The sequence below is a fragment of the Bufo bufo genome, chromosome 7 (assembly GCF_905171765.1).
Source record: "Bufo bufo chromosome 7, aBufBuf1.1, whole genome shotgun sequence".
Lineage (NCBI taxonomy): Eukaryota > Metazoa > Chordata > Amphibia > Anura > Bufonidae > Bufo > Bufo bufo.
This window is the reverse complement of record NC_053395.1, coordinates 69228404-69249801: the sequence shown is the minus strand read 5'-3', so window position 1 is coordinate 69249801 and position 21398 is coordinate 69228404. Positions and strand designations below refer to the sequence as shown.

The following is a 21398-nucleotide window of genomic DNA, read 5'->3' as shown; positions in this document are numbered from 1 at the left end:
TTAACAGCCCACAAGGATGTCGAGATAGCATCTACATCAATCCCTAGTTGAATTTGAGATCTCAGGGTCTTGGTTGTTTAGCATGTACAGTTTACTATTATACTATACACCAGTATTTCAGCTAGGCATATCTAGCACTTACCCTTGAGATTTGAAAAACTGTAGAAGCATTGGGTCAGTGTTGAGCCTTTGTGCAACAGTCTTTGCAACCTGAAAAACAGTCATTTAAAATACAGAATATTTAATTTACCAAATTTTGCAAGCCAGGCTATGTCCCTACAGATTTAAAAGGGTTGTCCCATTACAAACACTATTTCCCCTATACACAGGACAGGCGATGAGTGTTTGATTGGCAGCAGTCTGACCGGTGGGGCATCCACAGACCACAAGAACGGGTGTCCTGTGTTCTGCTGGGAGACTAGTTCCTGGCAGAAGGTCTGCCTACTCCCCACTCACTAAATATGGAAATTCACACCAGCCAAGCCTGCATTTTTACAGGAAAATCAGGAGATTTAGCCACTGATGCGAGTGACATCCAACAGCTGAAATTTCTCTGCAATATCAACAGCACTGCAACAACCATAGAGAAATTTGTGAACTCAACCAACTGTCCACTTCCATGATGAGATGATCTTGTGACATTTTTCTACCATAACTTTTTGGATGTATTTTGCTGAAAGGAGGTGTATTTTTACCTGGTGGCCAGTCAGTCTCACCTGCTGGGGACCCATTTCTATGCTACACTAGTGCATACAGACACAGGTTGCCACAGATATTCTAAGTGCACAGCTGTGTATAGCTGGCTACGCAAATACTAATTTCAGGTAACTAACAAAGGGTGCCCAGTGCGCATAAAGGATGTAATATAAATCGCTTGAGCAAGAGGGTCCACGCAAAGACTTCTGCAGAAGCATCCACTAGTCTTGTTTCACAATGTGCATCAGATTAATGAAGGCTGCACTGTATTTGCAGTACTACAGTTAAAAAGGTTCTCTGGGATTTTCATATTGATGGCCTATCCTCAGGTTAACTCCTCAATATGAGATCTGCAGAGGTCCTACTGCCGACAACTACAATCAATCAGCTGCTTGAGGAAGCTACAGTGCTAATCAGAGCTCTCCTCACAGCTTACCAAGCACTGTGCTGACCACTGGATAACAGCGGTGCTTGGCATTGCAGCTTAGGCTACTTTCACACTCGCCTTTGTATTATCTTTAACATAGCCAAGATGGATCCGTCTTGGACACTATTGAAAGTCAATGGAGGACTGATCCGTTTTCTATTCTGCCAGATAGTGTAATAGAAAAATCTGTTCCCATTGACTTACATTGTGTGTCAGAACGGATCCGTTTGGCTCAGTTTCATCAGACGGACACCAAAACGCTGCAAGCAGCGTTTTGGTGTCCACCTCCAAAGCAAAACGCGGGCAAACTAATGCATTCCTTTTCAATTCAGAATGCATTAGGGCAAAACTGATCAGTTTTGGACCACTTGTGAGAGCCCTGAACGGATCTCACAAACTAAAGCTAAAACGCCAGTGTGAAAGTAGCCCAAGCCTGATGAACGTCACAGGGCACCACGGCCTCTTCCTATGGTGGACCCCAGCCAATCTGATATTGATGACCCAACGTGAGGACAGGCAATCAATATCAGAATCCTGGAGAACCCCTTTAAATGGAGTGTTTAATGGAAAGAGTTATAATTAAGAAAAAAATCAAATACATACATGAGAGTAATTCATTCTGTTAGACAATGTAACGACGAATCCCGGATCATTAGGAATTGTCTTGTCACAGAAGATTACATCAACACGGTGATAAAGGTCTCTGAAGTATTCTTTAGCAGTGGCCAATTCACTGTTCTCATTTTCCGGGTCATCTCTAGACAAGACAACAGAAAACAAATGCTACAGAAACTGGACTCTTACAATTTTAATGAACAACTCGTTTGCAAGTAACATTGACATTGCCTTTATAATTAACCCGTTCAGGACATTCAGTTTGAACTTTAAAGACCCATAGCCACCAGATTTCTGCTGTTTCACACAGCAGAAACTCGGGACTAATGTCTACAATCGGATAAAAACCCCAATTGCAGACATTAAACCCTCAGAAGCTGTGAACAATTGTAAACACTGGGTCTCATGCGGCTTTTCTCAGAAAAACTGTGCTCACGAGACCCGAATGGCAACCCCATGCAGCAATCGAGAAAACCTCTGAAGGATCTGAGGCTACTAGAGCAGTAGTTCCTATGGAGCTCTCCAGGTGGCAGGGTTCCATAGGAACATAACGAAGCTCCCATACGCTGTAATGGTTATTTATTTCACTGTATTGAAGCAGCGATCCAACAAATGCTTGTTTAAGTCCCCTAAGGTGACTTAAAATGTGTAAAAAAAAAATATTTTAAATATACAAAAAATTTAAAATCACAAAAAAATAAAAATAAAAGTTATGGCTCCTGGAAGGCAGGCAGCAAAAAAACAAAAATGGAAAATTGCCATGTTCTCAAGGGGAATAGGACTTCCTGTCATATGAAGGGTCACCAAGAGCTGCGTCAAGCCCACAATATCACAATGTAACTGAATGTCTCCAAATAGACTGCATCACAAATAGGGCTTTAATGTGGTACCACAATAATGCAAATTCATTTTAATACAGCTTTTTATAAGCGTAGACATGGGCAGAAATTTGCCAAATTTACCGCATAATGTATCCTCCCGTGTGGCGGTACTGAATAGGTTTACTTCAGACAAGTGATGTAGCTAGGACATTGGAAAATAAGGGTATTCAAGCCTCGTCCTTCCTTCCAATAACTCCTTTGGGACATTCGAAGACGAGGCACATCATGCACGTAAGCTTTTAGGCAGGGTATAGCACAGGCACCAGCAACCTTTGGCACACCAGCTGTTCTGAAACCACAACTCTCAGAGTGCTCCATTCACTCCTATGGGAGTTAGAACAACCGAGCATGTTTGCATGCTGGGAGTTGTAGTTTCACAGCAGCTGGAGGGCCAAAGGTTGCTGATCCCTGGTGAAGCAGATTGTAAACTCTTTGAGCAGAGCCCTCCCTCCTAGTGTTTGAATTATTAGTTTACAATCAGATAGTACATGCACAGACAAAAATCTGTCATTACAGAGAAACATCACAATCATTGCAGACTGGAAGAGAGTCCCGGCCACCTGAGAAGAGTCCTTGTTACTCATGACTTCCTTCTCTCCCGCCCACCTGCTGATGACTGACAGTCTTTCTTCTACCTAGTTTTCTCCCTTTATCTCTAGGAGAGAACTGCCAATCATCAGCAGATGGGTGAGAGAGCAGGAGATTAGGAATAACCAGGACTCTTCTCAGGTAGATTGGACTCTTTTCAAGGCCTGGGCTGTAATGATTATGATGCCGGTTCTCAGCAACCACTTACTATTAGCTAATGAGGGACACTGCTGAAATCAGCATTTCTGTTACCATTTTATGCTGCCCTCAGTGAGGTTAGCATAAAGTTGATGACCGGTTCCCTTTAATGCTTTCTGCCGGGTTCAAACAGTTTAAAGCTAATTGTTGGGGACACTTTATATACAAGGAATCCCTAGAGATTGATTGACAAGGTCAGTTGAGAAGACAATGCAGAAACATGGCCCTGCCAATCAAGAAGAGGCAGGGGGCAAAGGTGCTCATCTGCATATGGATTAAAAGTATTTTTCCTCCAATACTCACAAAGGAAATGGTAACATTACAGTCAGCTCAGCTAGCCTTACAAGGCATTGTACTAGTTTTAATGGTGTTTTCCAAGATATTTTTATTGAGAACCTATCTTCAGGATAGGTTATCAATATCAGATCGGCGGGGGGTCCAGCAGCTAGCATCCCTGCCGATCAGCTGGTTGGAGAAGGCCGTGCCATCCAGCCTTCCCTTCACTGTTTACCTGTTCACTCTCGACATCGCAACAGTGAACATGTGTAATTACAAGAAACCGTCCCATTCACTTAAATGTGTCAGTTGTCCTGTAATTACATCTGCTTACCACTACGATGTTGACGGTGGGCAGGTAAAAAACGAAGGGGAGGCTGTGCCGACATGGTCGCAGCCTTTTCTTCAACCAGCCGATCATTGGGTGTGCCGGGTGTCGGACTCCCACCGATCTGATATTGAGGACCTATCCTTAGGATAGTTTTGAATGTATTTGAGACAGCACGGCAGTGGAGTATTTTTGAAAATTGCTTATTTTATTCATTTCAACACCAGTGGTACATAATCAACATCAGTGCAACGTTTCAGGCCCTTTATGGGTGCCCTTCTTCAGGCTGCATGTCAATAGTAATACAATAAGCCTATACGCAGCCAGACTACATTAGCCTGAAGAAGGGCACCCATAAGGGGCCCTAAACGTTGCACTGATGTTGATTATGTACCACTGGTGCTGAAATGAATAAAATAAGCAATTTCCAAAAATTCATTCAAAAGTATATACCAAGATCCCCAGGTGGAGGGAAATCAACCTAAACACGTGCCCCCCCAAAAGCCATCTGGACAAGTGCTGTGGCCACTACCTTGTTCAGGTGCCACTACCTTGTGAGATACTAACTTTACTATCTTGAGGATAGGTCATCAATAAAAATAGTAAAATTTCTGGAGACACATTCTCTTTAATATTTTCTTTAGCATATGCTATTGCGTAATTTTTTACTTTACAAATTAAAGGCGTTGTACCATAAACTACTTTTCATTCTAAAGTGTATTTTCATCAATTATGCTAGCTACTATTCCTCCTTGATTATTATTATTTTTGAAGTACCTCATTTGCAGTTCTCCCTCATCCCCCATGTTTGAACCCTACTTACTGGTTTGTCATGTGACTACTGTCCTAACCTGCCTCAGGGCAGTGAGATGTGTCCAGACCTCCGCAGATCATGTGACAATAACCACGCCCCTTGTTCTTACCAATGACGACTGTGCGCCCTACGTGACTAGGCTCCAATGCAGGACATAACCAACAGAATCTGAATATCAAAACCGATTTGCCACAGGGCGCAATGGTCGGCTAACAACTTTAGAATAAGGTAGTTCTGATAACTGGTGGTTTTTGGGCAAGTGATATAACAGCAGTATTTGTAGAGCGGGATTAATTTATGTTAGTAGCACAACCCCTTTAATACATGCATTACTCTCATTCACAAACTAATGTCAAGCTTCTGGTTTGCCTTGAATGCTAGGGTGTTGGTCTTAATCAATGTACTGTAAGCTAATCTAACCTTTCCAGAAGACAGAGGAGCACAGCTAGGAGTCAACTGGTTCCCGTATCAACCAGCAGTAAGCCAAACACAGCTTTCAAATATAATACGGGCTGTAATGCAGGGTCATCTTCTGATCAGTGCTTCCTTGGTTAATCAGTTATGTAGAATAAAATGATCATTGTGATGAAACGGCATGCCACTGGAAGTCTGACCTTACTGCCTACTCCATACAGAGGACGACTGAAGTAGAATTACCAAGCATACAAGGCAGAGTCAAAATGCAACTGCATCCAGCTGTACATGTACTTACTTCTGGAATACTATAATGTCACCATCCATAAGCTCATCAAGTGCTTTGTCAAGAGACACATCGTAATCTTGAATGCGTTCTGTTAAATTCGGTTTGACTTCCTGCAAACAATCCATAGAAATGAGAAAGCACTGTAAGATTCTGCCTTTGAAATTAAGATCTGCTGCAAAATACTTGTCTGTGTAGATATTTCTGGATGAACTATTGAGCAGCAGAAGTTATTGCCTCCAGTGGCCAGTTAAAGGAATTTTTTAGAATATGCTCTAAAGCTAACTGCACCCATCAGATGACAATGGACGTACTGGCCCCTGCAGGAGTAATGTGGTATTACATGGTGCACATTCGAATGCAAAGGGAACCATGTAATACATGGTCATGCTGCAGGGGGCCTGCTCTTTGCATCCTATGTGGTCCTTCTGCCCTAATAGAGGCTGTTCTAATAAGACAAGCCCTTCAATATTAAGTTTATAAGAAGTCATTGCTATGTTACAAGGAGGACGATCGGCTCACCCTACAGACAATGTATTAGGCCCCTTTCAGACGAGTGAGTATCACGCTGTGGACTCCCAGCACCCATCCTGAACTCCCAAGCACTGCCGGGGTCGAATAACATTATTGTTTTATGATGCTATGTAACCCTTAGAGGTCTGGAATGTATAGAATAACACTGACAGCATTATGTTAGTGTTATCCAGTACATTCCAGAACTGTAAGGGTTACACAGCATCATAAAATCAATATAATGCCATGCGACCCCAGCAGTGCTAAAAGTTCAGGGCGGGTGCTGTGCTGCGAGTCCGCAGAGCGACACTCGCTCGTCTGAAAGGGGCCTTAGGCTACTTTCACACTAGCGTTCGGGTGTCCGCTCGTGCGCACCGTTTGAAGGGGCTCACGAGCGGCCCCGAACGCATCCGTCTGGCCCCAATGCATTCTCAGTGGAGGCGGATCCACTGAGAATGCATCCGCCTGCCAGCGCTCAGCCTCCGCTCAGTGAGCGGACACCTGAACGCTGCTTGCAGCGTTCGGGTGTCCGCCTGGCCGTGCGGATCCGTCCAGACTTACAATGTAAGTCAATGGGGACGGATCCGCTTGAAGATGACACCATATGGCTCAATCTTCAAGCGGATCCGTTCCCCATTGACTTTCAATGTAAAGTCTGAACGGATCCGCTCAGGCTACTTTCACACTTAGAAAATTTTCTACGTTTTAATGCAGACGCATCCGTTCTGAACAGATGCGAACGTCTGCATTATCGGAGCGGATCCGTCTGATGAAACATCAGACGGATCCGCTCCGAACGCTAGTGTGAAAGTAGCCTTAGACTGTGAGCACATTAGCAACTGTTTTAAAATGATCCATGACGGATGTTACCAATAAGTTGTTTTTACAACTTACTAAAAAATAACGCAGTATGCAAGCCATATTCTGCCAATTACAGACAAAAGAAAGCCGCCAGACCTGAACCCAGTGTAAACGGCAAATTTGCCAGTGTCTGGGAGAGGAGCGTATAAGTCCAGTAGGATTAGCCAGCTTTCAGAAAAGGGGATAGTGTAAAGCGAAGGTGCTTGCAACAAGAAACCAGTATCTGGCCAGTTACCTCATAGAGGATAAGGTTAGTTCCTTGCGGAAATCCAGCTCTCTCACACATAACTGGCAGTAGGTCACCTATTTTGGAAGGGAAAAGAAAAGTTGTGTGACATAGAACTACAAGAGGACATCCGTCAAATTATGACCCCCTCATGTAACAAACTTACGTATTTTACAGGAAATTGGGGTGTAGATATGTCCACAGTAATTTAAGCTTCGACTTTTCGGATCGTACATTTTTAAAAAGAGCATTACATCATCTGTGGGAGAGAAAGCTTTAGTCAGAATATGCTTAGCACAGGACCAAGTGTCGAGATTCTGCTGAAATGGAAAAATATACAGAAGATACTAATGAGGCAAAGTATAAGCCAAGTGTGTGAAGAGCAGCCAAGTCCGCACCATGGTGGAAAGTACATTTTACAGGACTCTAAGGGTGGCCATACACAATAGGAAGAAGTAGGTTGATTGTTGCAACTGTCAAATGATTGATTGTCTGGTGAAGGATCTTTTGGCTGATGCAGAAATACCCATTTTAGTACATAGGGGGCGCTAACAGTCGGAGGGGGGGGATTGCCTATCCTGAAGATGGACAATCACTGCTTAAGTGAGAGTCATTAAGTGTTCAGTGGTTCACTTGCGGTTAGATTTTTATCCCGTGTATGAAGACTTGAGGCCACCTAGAAAAACTAAATGCAGATTCCCAAACCAGTAGGGTTACATATGAAAAGAGAAATATTTAGAGAGGATAGCCTACACTTACGATCTTTGTCAAACTTGGGAAGCGTTGCCCCACTAGCAGCCATTTCTGGATCTACAGTTTCCAAAAATATTGTCCATGGATTTTCATTGTCACTCAGCTCAATCATCTACATGGTTAATAGAACAAGAAACACAGCAGAATGTAATTTTCAAACAGTTCTGGAAACAATTTTGAAATAAACCAAAATTAAAGAAGCGGTACATAAATGCATCATATAAATAGGCCTTATCTATTGCATCTAAACCATGATGAATGTACATAGTTTAGTGCCCCATGTGAACCGGCAAACATTCATGATTAAAGGGTTTATCCGTTTTTTTTTTAACTGGTGGCTGAACTTCTAGCCCATCAGCTTTTGAAAGGGGCCGTGTCAGGGACAAAATCTGTGCCTTTAGCAGTGGCTATGCCTAGTATTACAGCTTAGTCCCATTCACTTGAATTAGGAAAGAGCCATAGTAAACTTTAGATCTAGCACAGCCACTACTAAAAGCACTGAGATGTCCCTGGTAAACCGTGAACGGGACGCACTTTAGCACCTTCAAACAGCCGATTGGAGGTACAAGCTTGTCCCTTACTTGATCACTGTGAACTTCTATCAGTATAAGAGGTCCTATAAGAGACCCACAAATAATTGACATTTAAAAATACTACACTAATTACATTCAGCAAACGAATCCAGAAGAGAAGCGAAGGCACTCAATATATATTGAATATTTACAGTTTTGCTGCAATCCGCTTCATAATCCAACATTGCTGGCCTTTTTGTTCCATTACTCCGAGCTTGCATGGGCCATAACCGAATTTGGTCCTGTGGAAATCCCTGCAAATTAAGAAAACACATTTATTTACTCTGAACCCAGACTATAAAATGGTTAGAAAACAGAGGCAGACTGGCCATAGAGTCTACAGGAAAACTTCAAAGTGGGCCGATGCCCAGGCGGCCGCATGAGCCCTCCTCACAGCCGCTAGCCAGACAAGTAATGATCTGACACTCCTAGAGTTAATTAACGCTGGGAGTTTCAAGTACAAATGTACCTGGCTGGTGGCTGTAGGTGCCCTCCTGAATCCCAAATTCAACTGTACTGGGGCAACTGGAGTACGTGGACAGAACGTGGCAGCTGGGGCCGGCCACCTCAGAGAGGACAGCTTCTGGGGAGGCATTTTGAGCTGCACTGTGGTATAGCTACTTGTGCTGGTCCAGTCTACAACAATGGGTCCACTTTTAGTTTTTTCCAGGGCCACAAGTTCACAGTCTGGTCCAGTTAGAAAATAAGGTAAAACATTCATACACGGAGGACTCTTTGAAGATAGCCCACTATAACAAAAAACAATCCTCTTTAGGCTGAACTCACACATCCGTGAGATACCGGACTGGCATGCTGCTTACTGCAGGAGCGCACGGCGTCATTGGTTGCCATGACGCCGTTCGCTTTGTGCTGCCACTGCAGTACAGTAATGCACTCGGTATGATCTATACGAGTGTATTGCTGTACAGCAGCAGCGGCACAAAACGCACATCATAGCAGCCAATGACGCCGTGCGCTCCTGCACTAAGCAGCATGCCAGTCCGGTATCTCACGGACCGTGTTCCACGGACGTGTGAATTCAGCCTTAGGCAGCAGTAGGTACGTATTTAATGCAGTGCAGGTAGAAATCCTGTCTAAAGCCTCATTTACACGTCAGCGTTTTGTTCAGTGATTTCCAACAGTGATTGTGGCCAAAACCAGGACTGGAGCCTCCACAGACATAAGGTCTAAGGGAAAGATCTGCACCTGCATTTGGCTCAAAATCACTGACTATGTGAATAAGGCTAGGGCTACACGACAACATTTTGTCGCACCAATGTCGCGCAACAATTTTTAGAATGATAGTCTATGGTGTCGCACTGCAACATGCTGCGACTGTCGCAAAAAAAATCCATTTGAGATTGATTTTTCTGCGACTGCAGTGCGACACCATAGACTACCATTATAAAGAAAAATGTAGCGCGACACATGTTGCAGTGTAGTGGTGCCCTATGTGTCTTCGTGTAGCCCTAACCTAAAGCCTACCCTGCATCTTTTCACTTTTGTCGATTTCTGTGAATGGATATTTTCTCTCTCCCTGCTCTACCTGTGCTGTAAAGCAGTGCCAATCACAAGTCTACAGCTGCTGCTCCCATAAAAGACTGGCACGCTCCAGCTGCACCCCCTCCTTTCCTGTTTTACACTAGACATTGACCAGATAGTGAGGAGGCTTGTGAACATTTACAGAGAGCCTGTAGGCAAAGAAAGAGGAGCTGCAGGCTGACGGAAGATGCCATAGTCACTGGAGAGGTTTACAAACTTGTATAAATTCAACTTAGGCTAGTGCTACATGGCGACATTTATTGTAATGATAGTTTCACCACAGCTGGAGTGCTGGAGGTTAGTCATCACTGCCATAGACTGACTCCCAGCATGCTCCATTCAATGGAGTTCTGAGAACAGACAAACAAGTGTGCATCTTGGGAGTTGTAGTTTTACCCCAGCTGGAGTGCTGGAGGTTAGCCATCACAGGTCTATGGTGTCACACGGCAGCATGTTGCGACACGACAGTGACAAATCCATCCAAGTTGTATTTTTGTGCAACTGTCGCGTCGCAGCATGTTGCAGTGTGACACCACATTACAATTAGTGTCACGCAACATTGGTGCAACCTATATTGCAATATAGTTGTACCCCCTTTGTCGACTATGGTGTGCCATTTCTTTATTATTCCTTCTAGAATTTATGCATGAATTTCCAGCCGTTTGTAATAAAGGTCCAGATAGGTGTCACCAGTTTGGTGGGGGATGGGGGGGTTCCCCTGCAGTCTGACTGATTGGATAATGTCAGATTGTGCAGGGACACATCCCTAACTGGTGACACGTATCTGGAACTGCATTGCAGTCCACTGGAAATTCACAAATTCAAGCACAAATAACAAACCGGACATCATAGAATTCATCAATGAACAGATGCTCCAGAATTGTTACTACAAGGAAGGGTGCAAGTAGTTAATAAAACAGACATTTCAGGAGAGGCGACAGGTCCTCTTTAAAAGTGAAAAAGTCCAGCAGTATACGCTCTATACATCCTGTCTGTCTATGGGCAGGTTACATTAGTTGGAATCACCAAATTCCCTGAAGCTTCCCAACTTTATCACTGGATTACTCCTGATCATGGCAGTCCTGAAGATACTAACTACACATTAGTACACAATTTACAATATCAAACAAAATTAACATATGTTTGTCGAAAAGCAGAGATTCCCTTTAATATTCTTTAGCGCTTTATAAATCCAATGGGCAATAGATACAAATACATCTTTAGCACATGGGGTCCAAGCCCTTGCCACACACTGGACGGACCCTTATGCTTACAGTACCCAAGGGGGCTGAGGATAGGTCATTGAAATCTAGAAAAGCCCCTAAATTTACAAAACTATAAACATGGCTGGATTTCACTCAGTTATGTGGTCCCGAAAGTTCAGAGATTCTCCTGCAAGATGTGCGCAGCCTCAGATGGCAGAGAGCTTCCTTCCCGCCTGGGTCTTGTGTTGATCAGCTAAGCCAGTCCTGTTCGCTGTCAATCCACCAACTGTGATGGAGAAGCGGGATGACTTAACGAGCCAAGCCAGACAGCCCCTTCATACACGTCACTGATACTGGGGGGAACCTCTGAACTTACAGGACTATACATCACATTTGCAAAACAATAAAGAATTCAGACAACTAGAAAAGATATCCCTGCTGCATGGCCGACAGACTAATGCTCCTCAGCGATCTATTCATTTAAAGCTGCGCACCGGTTAATCAATACAAGACACAAATGCTCAGGCACTTTTGCTTACCATGGTTTGTGAAAGATTTTGAACAAATTCAGCAAGTGTGGAGTTTTTTAATACTTTGAACACAGTGTATTTAACTTTCTCTTCATCGTACATGTCATTGCCCTGGTGACCACAGAACTGGTCCTCTGCGACGATCTGAGGAAAAGTAAAATGAGGTATTAATCTCTGAAGATTTTTTTTTAACATATTATGATGATAGCTTCCAAAAGGACTCAGTCGCTCCCCTCAATACCTTCTACGAGCAAATTTGATACCATGATTAACATGGCTGTTAACCCCAACACATTACAGGTCGCTCGTTTTTCCCCACCATAGAAATGTATGGCGTATCCACAGGATATGCCAAAAATGTCAGTGATGAGGGTCCTCACCTATCTCTAGAACTTCCACACTGTTCCGTCTGCTTTATGGTGAGTGCTATGCTATCTTTTTGTTTTTACATTACTATATGGATTGCCTTCTTGCATTGAGCACCACCTTGCACACCATTTGACACCAACTACAATCACATGCGTTGGAATCTTACCGTCTCCACTTGGACGGTAGCGACTCGTATTTGTTACTCTATTTTGGGCTGATCTGCAGACTATGAAAGTTACCCCCAGACTGTACCAGGAAGCATACCATCGCCAATTTTACCATTACATAGCATCCGGACAAGGCGTCTTTGATGGCATTTTCTGCAATGAAAAACGTTACAAACTGCTTACCTGAACTTGCATGTAAAGATGAGCTTCCTGACGCTCTTTTCTTTTCTGAGCCTCTATGCGCTTTTCTTCCTGTAGTCTCTCTACCAGCTGCTGAGGGATATCATGATCTGTAACCGCTAGTAGGACTTCATCTAAAAAATTACAACAAAAAAAAAAGTGTTTTCAATGTGCCAAAAGCAAAAATACTAACTGTTCAGCAATTTCTACTATAGCACCAAGTGCCAAGACACCCATCCATCACCAATTCTGAGCGTCATATACTCAATACTTCTGTAATATCATGCAGGCACTTACTCAGCTTGGATTCCCTGATGTAAACTAACATGTAAGCATTCGTGCAGTGCCGTACAGACAAGTCATCATCGTGGCCTCCATAATTATGTTCAATTGCTTCCTCCTTGGTACATCTTGACACTACGTCATCGTCAAACTTACACCACTGCAGATGATAGACAAAAAAAAAAAAAGTCAATACAGAAAGAATTTAAAGGCAACTAAAAGGGAAGCTGACAAATAGACAGGATGAAATCCTGACAGTCCATCATGGCGGAGCTGTGTTTCAGAGTTAAAGCAAAAGTTTTAAAATCGAACTGGACACAGGGTGGAGTCTGTATATGGGCAGGAGTTCACTATGGCTCCTTCCCACCCGGCTTGATTGACAGGACTCTTTCTATATGCAAACTAGGAGAGACTTGTCAAACAGCAGGACAGGAAGAAGCCGAACAGTGGACTCCTCTCCCTGTGCCCAGTTTGATATCACAAGGGGCTCTTTCAGGATTTTATGCTGTCCAGGATATGGGCAGTGTGAACCCAATGACTGGTTCCAAGTGAATAACATGTAGTTACAGCAACTCGGCCGTTAGGCATTCTGAATGTTCCGAGTGTGATAGAAGGACTATGGCTGTTTTCAGTTATTTGTATTAAATCTTATCCACACTTTACTTCCATAACGAAGTATTGTTTTTTTCTATGACCAACTGTAAAGCAATTTTTTGAGTGTCAATTAAAGAAAAGGAGACTTTTGTATTACTTACCAGTAAAGTCTCTTTCTCGCTCTTCCTTGGGGGACACAGGAAACCATGGGTATAGCTCTGCTCCCTAGGAGGCGTGACACTAAGTGAAAGCTGTAAGCCCCTCCTCCATCAGCTATACCCTTCAGCCTGGAGAAGAGACTGCCAGTTGCGTGTCCAAGTAGTGAAAGATAACCACCAACCGGAAAAAGAACCGTCAAGCCCCAACGGGGGCAACCAAGCCGGAACCACAACTGTAAACCCAAATGAAGGGCGGGTGCTGTGTCCCCCAAGGAAGAGCGAGAAAGAGACTTTACTGGTAAGTAATACAAAAGTCTCCTTTTCTCGCCCATATTCCTTGGGGGACACAGGAAACCATGGGACGTTCCAGAGCAGTCCCAGAAGGGAGGGACCAGAACAAACTAGACCAACACCGGAGGCATCAATCAACTGCCGCCTGCAACACCAGACGGCCTAAAGCAGCGTCAGCCGACGCATGAGTATGCACCCTGTAGAACCTGGTGAAGGTGTGCAAGGAGGACCAAGTGGCCGCCTTGCAAATCTGCTCCGTAGAAGCCCGATTTCTCTGAGCCCAGGAAGCCCCGACCGCTCTAGTGGAATGAGCGGTAACACCGAGGGGCGGAACCTTGCCCTTGGCGAGATAAGCCTCAGTAACAGCCATCTTGACAAAACGGGCGATAGCAACTTTGGATGCCGCCAACCCTCTGCGCGACCCTTCCGGAACCACAAAGAGCGAGTCAGTACGCCTGAAAGAGCCGGTTACCTCCAGGTAAACCTTGAGCGCCCTGACAACGTCTAGGCGATGAAGTTCCCTCTCCCTAGGGTGGGAAGGGGAAGGACACAAAGAGGGGAGAACGATGTCCTCGTTCAGATGAAAGGCGGAGACCACCTTAGGAAGGAAGGAAGGGACCGGACGAAGAACTACCTTGTCCTGGTGGAACACTAGGAAAGGTTCCAGACAGGAGAGTGCAGCCAATTCGGACACCCTCCGAAGAGAGGTGACTGCTACAAGGAAAATAACCTTGCAGGACAGAAGTCGCAAGGAAACCGTCCGCAGAGGCTCGAAAGGAGAAGCCTGGAGCGCTGAGAGAACCAGGTTCAGGTCCCAGGGCGGTACCGGAGGCCGGTACGGGGGAACCGCGTGAGCCACGCCCTGAAGGAAGGTCTTGACAGGACCAAGGGGGGCCAGTGGGCGCTGAAACAAAATGGACAGCGCAGACACCTGACCCTTCAAAGAACTAAGACCCAGACCCTGGGCAAGTCCGCTCTGCAGGAAGGACAAAACGGTGGGGAGAGAAAAGCGGAGCGGAGGAATCCCTAGATCGGCACAGAACCCCAAATAGGTCCTCCAGGTCCTATAATAGATCCTAGAAGAGGACGGCTTACGGGCGCGGATCATGGTGCGGACGACGTCCGCAGAAAAACCCCTACGTGTCAGGACGGTGGTCTCAACAACCACGCCGTCAAACGTAGGGACCTTAAACGCGGGTGGAAGATCGGTCCCTGAGAGAGAAGATCTTCCCTGGCGGGCAGCGGCCAGGGCGCGTCTGCCAGGAGCAGCATGAGGTCGGCATACCAAGACCGGCGGGGCCAGTCCGGAGCGACCAGAATCACCGAGACGCCTTCCGCCGCGATCTTCCGAAGGACCTTGGGCAGGAGTGGGATGGGAGGGAATATGTATGGACGCGCGAAGCCTCGCCAAGGAAGAACGAGGGCGTCGGCTCCGCAAGCTCCCGGATCCCTGGCCCTGGACAGATAGGCGGGGACCTTGTGATTGAACTTGGAGGCCATGAGGTCCACGTCCGGTATGCCCCAACGAAGGCAAATGGCCTCGAATACCTCCGGGTGAAGAGACCACTCGCCGGGGTCGACAGTGGTGCGACTGAGGAAGTCCGCCGCCCAATTGTCCACCCCTGGAATAAAAATTGCCGATAGGGCCGGGACGTGAGCTTCCGCCCAACGGAGAATGCTGGAGACCTCCCTCATTGCAGCAGCGCTGCGAGTGCCCCCCTGGTGGTTTATGTACGCCACAGCCGTGGCGTTGTCCGATTGTACACGAACTGGATGACCCTTCAACAGATGAGTCCAGTGTCGTAGAGACAAAAGGGCCGCTCTCAGCTCCAGGACATTGATCGAGAGTTTGGACTCCAATGGAGACCAAATGCCCTGGACGGATCGGGGAGGAAACACGCCTCCCCAGCCCAAGAGACTGGCATCGGTTGTAACCACCAACCAGTTGAGTGGCAGAAAGGACCTGCCCAGAAGAGGGGACTGTAACCACCAGCGGAGAGATGACCTCACCGGAGGCGATAGATGGAAGGGATGATCCAGAGACTGCGGCGATTTGTCCCAGGAGGAGAGGATCGCCCGTTGGAGAGGGCGGGAGTGAAACTGCGCAAACGGGATCGCCTCGAAGCAGGCAACCATCTGCCCCAAGACCCGCATGCAGAAGCGGAAGGACGGTCGACGGTGGAGAAGGAGACCCCGAACCGCCCCACGGAGGATCAGACGTTTTTCCGAGGGAAGACGTACTTCCGCCGCTCCCGTGTCTAAAAGCATTCCCAGGAAGACCAGTTGTCTGGAGGGGGGAAGGGAGGACTTGGGGAAGTTGATGACCCAACCGAACCTCGTCAGAGTCTCTAGAGTGAGATCCACGCTGGCAACCGCTTGAGAAAGGGACGGAGCCTTGATGAGGATATCGTCCAAGTACGGTAGCAGAAAAACACCCCTGGAACGGAGTAAGGCCAAAACCGGGGCCAGGACCTTGGTGAACACCCGGGGGGCTGTTGCCAGCCCAAAGGGAAGGGCGACAAACTGGAAGTGGAGGTCCCCCACGGCGAACCGGAGGAAGCGATGGTGACACCGGGCTACCGGAACATGGAGGTAGGCATCCTGTATATCGATGGAAGACATGAAATCTCCCTGCTCCAGGGAAGCCACCGCGGAACGGAGGGACTCCATCCGAAACCGTCGAAGGAGGAGAAAACGGTTGAGCTTTTTGAGGTCCAAAATGGGCCGCATGGAACCTCCCTTCTTGGGAACTACAAAGAGGTTCGAGTAGAACCCTTGGAACCTTTCCTCTAGAGGAACGGGGGTAATCACCCCCCTGTCCAGTAAGGCTTGAACGGCCGCGGAGAACGCAACCGCGCGTTTCGGGTCCCGTGGCAGGCGGGAGCGAAAGAACCGATCTGGAGGGAAGGATGCAAATTCGATTTTGTATCCGGAGCACACAATCTCGAGGGCCCAGGCGTCGGAGACGTGAGCCAACCAGACGTCCCTGAAAAGGAGGAGCCGGCCCCCCACCCGGGTGGGTGGGGGCGCGCCTTCAGGCAGAGGATTGCTTTGCTGCGGGTGTGCGGGCAGCCTGCGGCTTGCGCCAGGAGGGCTGCGCCCGAAAAAAACGGCTTCCTATGCTTATCCTGGGGAGGAGCCGAAGCGGCAGCTGTGGTGGGAGCCCCAGAGGCCCTGCGGGAGGACCGAAAACGAGACGCACCAGGGCGTCCGCGGGGGGCGCCCCTGGCTTGGGGTTGAGGAAGATGGGTGCTTTTACCACCCGTGGCCTCCGAAATAAGTTCGTCTAGGCGGACCCCGAAAAGGCGGGAACCCGCAAACGGTAGCCCCGCCAAGGAACGTTTGGAGGCAGCGTCCGCTTTCCAAACCTTCAGCCAGAGCTCCCTCCTGACGGAAACTGCCAGGGCGGAGGAGCGTGCAATAAGGGCTCCCGCATCAAGGGAGGCCTCACAAACAAAATTCCCGGCCCGAACAATAAGCTGGGCCAAGGAACGCCGGTCCTGGATAGGGACGTCCGAGTCCAACTCCTGTTCCAGCTGCGCACCCCAAGCAGAGATTGCTTTCCCTGCCCAAGCAGAGGCAAAAACCGGTCTGAGAGCCGAACCGGAGGCAGCAAAAATGCCCTTAGAAAGGGTCTCCATGCGACGGTCCTCCGCTGACTGAAGAGAGGACCCGTCGGGAACAGGGATGGCCGTGTTCTTCGACAGCCGGGCCACAGGGGGAAGACCATGTGGCCACGACATCTGCTGGAAAAGGATAGCAAATGTCCAGCTTCTTGGGGCTGACAAAACGGGCGTCCGGTCGAGCCCAAGCCTTAGACACCACAGAGGAGAAATCAGAGTGGATTGGGAAGACTTTTGAGACCTGCCTGGGTCTGATAAATGAGACGCTAGCTGCGTCCGAGCTAGGGGGATCATCCTGCACCTTAAAGGTGTCACGAATATCAGAGATGAGTTGACCCATCGCTGAGGCTAGCTTGGACGGCAGGGCCGAGTCCATTTCCAAATCTGAAACCGCCAATTCACCTTCAGAGAGCGAATCCTTTGGGGAGGAGAGGCTCGTCTGGGTGTGCACGCGTGGCGGGGAGAGGGAGGCATCCGAGGAGGAGGCTCGCTCTACTCTAATACGCTTCTGAGAGTGCCTAGCTCGGGAGGGGTCACTAAAGGAGAGTGAACCCGCTGCAGCGGCAGAAGCGGTGGACCCGGAGGGCGCGACAGTAAGAGTGGCGTCCTGCGGGGTAGGCGGCCTGTCTATTAGGCGGCCCACGACATGAGTGAGGCTTTCCACGGCCTGGGACAGGGATCTAGCCCAGTCAGGCGGGTCAGAGGCAGCAGGGAGCGACACAGCGGGCGACTGAGGCTGCGGTGGAGCCCGACATGCAGTACAGTGCGGATCAGACTGCCCCCGGGGAAAGGGTTCCCTACAAGCAGTACAGGCATGGTACCAAGGCTTGGCGGCTGCAGAAGGGTCTGACATGGTGGAACAAAGATGTTGCACTTAAAGTGGGAGACCCCAAGGAAAGAAACGGGGATAACACCCAAGCGACAGTACTGTGGCACGGAGGGGGTTAAAAGTCCTACCAGACCCGGATGATGCAAGCGGCAGCGGTAAGGGGGAACAGACTGAGGAGGCTGTGGAGGAGAGGCAGCAGCACCGGCTTCGGATCGCACTGCAGAGAGGATTCCACGCAGCACTGTGCGATGAACCCGGAAGTAGCGGAGCGCATGTAGGAAGCTCCGCCCCCTCCCTGCCGCTCTGAAGCAGAGCCGCGCGCGCGCGGCAAAATGAACTTAACCCCCAAGGATAATGAAGTGCCGGCCTGAAATGGCGCCGTTCACGCCAAGAAAGCGGCCCCCTCCGCGCCTGGATGTGGCAGAAGGCAGCGTCCCTGCCAAGGACTTGCCCAGATAAACTCCCCTGCCCGGTAACGGTCCGATATCGGGGGGGGGGGGGAGGGGTGGGCGCACGATGTAGCAGTGGCCATGTAGTAACAGTGGCCATGGGAGCCCAGGAGGCCTGTAGCAGCGGTGGGAGGGAGGAAGGGGAGGCTGGAGCAGCCTGTCTCACCATACGCTGTCTTCACCCTCAATCCATCCAGCGGGGTCGCCCCTTCAGCTCCTGGCACCGCAGTGGCAGCAAGCCGGGGGAGGGACTTGGCGTGCGGGCGACCCTGAGCTGGCGGGACGCAGGGGAGCGAGGCTGCCCTGGTCCACCTTGTCTTCTGTGGGGGAGGCGGCAGTGCGGAATTACCGGCACTGGCGCAACTCAACCCCGGGAGAAACAGAGGGGTCTAATGCGCCTCTGTTGTCCCTGTAAGTAGAAAAAAACCGAATTAAAAACAACAAATAACGTAAAAATAAAAAATCATAGGAAAACAACCCTGCATAAGCAGGGGGTGTCTTGCCTCCTTGGACACTAAGCAAAAACTGGCAGTCTCTTCTCCAGGCTGAAGGGTATAGCTGATGGAGGAGGGGCTTACAGCTTTCACTTAGTGTCACGCCTCCTAGGGAGCAGAGCTATACCCATGGTTTCCTGTGTCCCCCAAGGAATATGGGCGAGAAATATCGGTTCCCCAGGTACTAGTGAGAAGGACCATGCAAAACAATTTACATTTCGGTCTCTAGAATTTGGGGGTCATGTCAGAACAGGCTACAATTGTAGCGATGTTGGGTATTGGAAACATACAATATTCCGTATACAACAGTTAAAATTGTTCACTGTTGTAATATCTGTTGTGAACGCCATTTTCCCAAGGAGCATTTAGAAGACAATAAGAATATCATAATGCTTATCTGATCGGGGGAGAAACCTTTCATCTACGAATATTTCACAATGTGATGAGCCATACTAAGGAAATTACATGAAATGCCACGCAGGAATCTAGAACACGTACTTTGCCTTCGCCTTTAGGATTTAAATACACAACGTAGTGTCCTCCATGGTTGTCTCCACTGTGCACTAACACAGCGTGCAGAATGTAGTTTGCAGGGTCTTTGACATCAGGCTTCTGTAGGAATTCGTCCAGCGGTAGCTGTTCTGGAAATTCAAACCTGGAAACAACAGGAAATTATATATGATGGGAAACCAAGAACATGCCAAGTGGGAGGCTTCACTTTTCCTAGACTGGCACTTTTCCTCAAATTAATTCTTCCCCGGTGGTAGACTACATATTGTACTTTGTCACCAGGAAACGGCTATTCCCTGTTTACGACTCTCACCGTGCAGGATAAATAATACACTCACTTCAAAACAGAGGTCATTTGGGGTTGTGACAGTACTATACGCGTATAATTTATTTTTAGAAAGGAAGTTTTTTTCTGTACACAATTTATTTTAGTCCCACTATGGGACTTGACCATGCGGTCATTTGATTGGTTCTATAATATACGGCAATACTTCCCTACTGCAGTGGATTTTGCCTGTCAGCTGAAGCCAATAGGATGCCTACTTGTGTCAGTCTTCAGCCTCATGCACACAACCATAGTTTTGGCCTGCATCAGATATGTGGACCCATTCATTTCTATGGGTCCGCAAAAACTCGGGACAGCGCGTGGATGTTATCAGTGTGATGCCCACATCAGTCTGGCCGTTCCACAAATGTATATTCTTGTCCGTTCTGCAGACAATAGGCATTTCTACCAAAGAGAGTGGGAAAATTGCAGAAGGCACACAGCCATTATCAGTTTTTTGCGGATTAACAGTTTGCGGACCACAAAATGGATATGGTGGGGTGCATGAGGCCGTAGGCAGTTTTTCATGACTTATGTCTATGTTAGGCACCTATCAGGCACATCAACCCCTGAGGAATTGAGGAAGCCTCTACCTCTGTAAACCCGCTTTAGTGCCCCAGTCACTAATGGCAAGTAAAGGATTAAATGGTCAGGAACACAGTTAAGTACAATGCTGGATGTTACCACTTACAGTTACTCCTGACAGTATATGCCGTCCTGCACGGTACACCCACACCACTGTGCAGGAAGGGGTTAATATTATTACCTGTCATTAATCTTTATGTTCTGGTCTGTCTGAGGATCGTACATGAATCTCATTAGTTGAAGATGTAATACGGGTGGTAATGTTAAAAATTTTACTCCTTTCTCTGCTTCCTGCAAATTAAGATAAAAGTATAAAACACAAGTCAGCTGCACATACATGAAGAGGTGTTGAAACACCTAATGGCTGGAGCTGCATTTAAAGTAAAATAGAAGGGATTTTAAAGCAGCATTCCTGGTGCATCCTCTTCAGTGTTAGGCTCCTTTCTCGTGCATGGCATTGGGGGACACAGCACCATGGGTATATGCCCAGCTGCCACTAGAAACAAAAAAGTGTTGGCTCCGCCCAGGTGGGCTATACCCCTCTGCAAGAGCCGAGATACACCAGTCTAGTTCTAGTGTCCGTAGGAGGCAGACATGACCTGTTTTGCAGGTCATCCTGCTAATTTTATTTTTTATTTTATTCTATTTTTTTCTCCTTTTTTGTACAGGTTTCTTCCGGACGCAGGGGTGGCTCCATCGTGTTCCACTTTAGTTGCCCCCCTGCGGGCGCGTACTCAGGTACCCGGCAGCCACCCAGTCCCCACTAATCTGCTTCCGCAGCGGAATTCCGGCGGACCCACGGCTCCCGTGTTGAGTC

At 47.7% G+C, this 21398-nt stretch overlaps 1 protein-coding gene across 1 annotated transcript in view; it reads right to left on the bottom strand.

The window, feature by feature from the left end:
* USP7 (ubiquitin specific peptidase 7) overlaps positions 1-21398 on the bottom strand; it is a 92030-nt gene that overhangs the window by 25593 nt on the left and 45039 nt on the right. Inside the window, exons 12-23 of the mRNA XM_040441764.1 lie at positions 20763-20872; positions 19660-19816; positions 12739-12883; positions 12445-12575; positions 11735-11869; positions 8601-8702; positions 7883-7988; positions 7290-7382; positions 7133-7200; positions 5536-5636; positions 1727-1880; positions 143-210 (exon numbers count right to left, since the gene is read on the bottom strand). Of these exons, the coding sequence (XP_040297698.1) occupies positions 143-210; positions 1727-1880; positions 5536-5636; positions 7133-7200; positions 7290-7382; positions 7883-7988; positions 8601-8702; positions 11735-11869; positions 12445-12575; positions 12739-12883; positions 19660-19816; positions 20763-20872 (1370 nt within the window). The remainder of the gene's footprint in view (positions 1-142; positions 211-1726; positions 1881-5535; positions 5637-7132; positions 7201-7289; positions 7383-7882; positions 7989-8600; positions 8703-11734; positions 11870-12444; positions 12576-12738; positions 12884-19659; positions 19817-20762; positions 20873-21398) is intronic.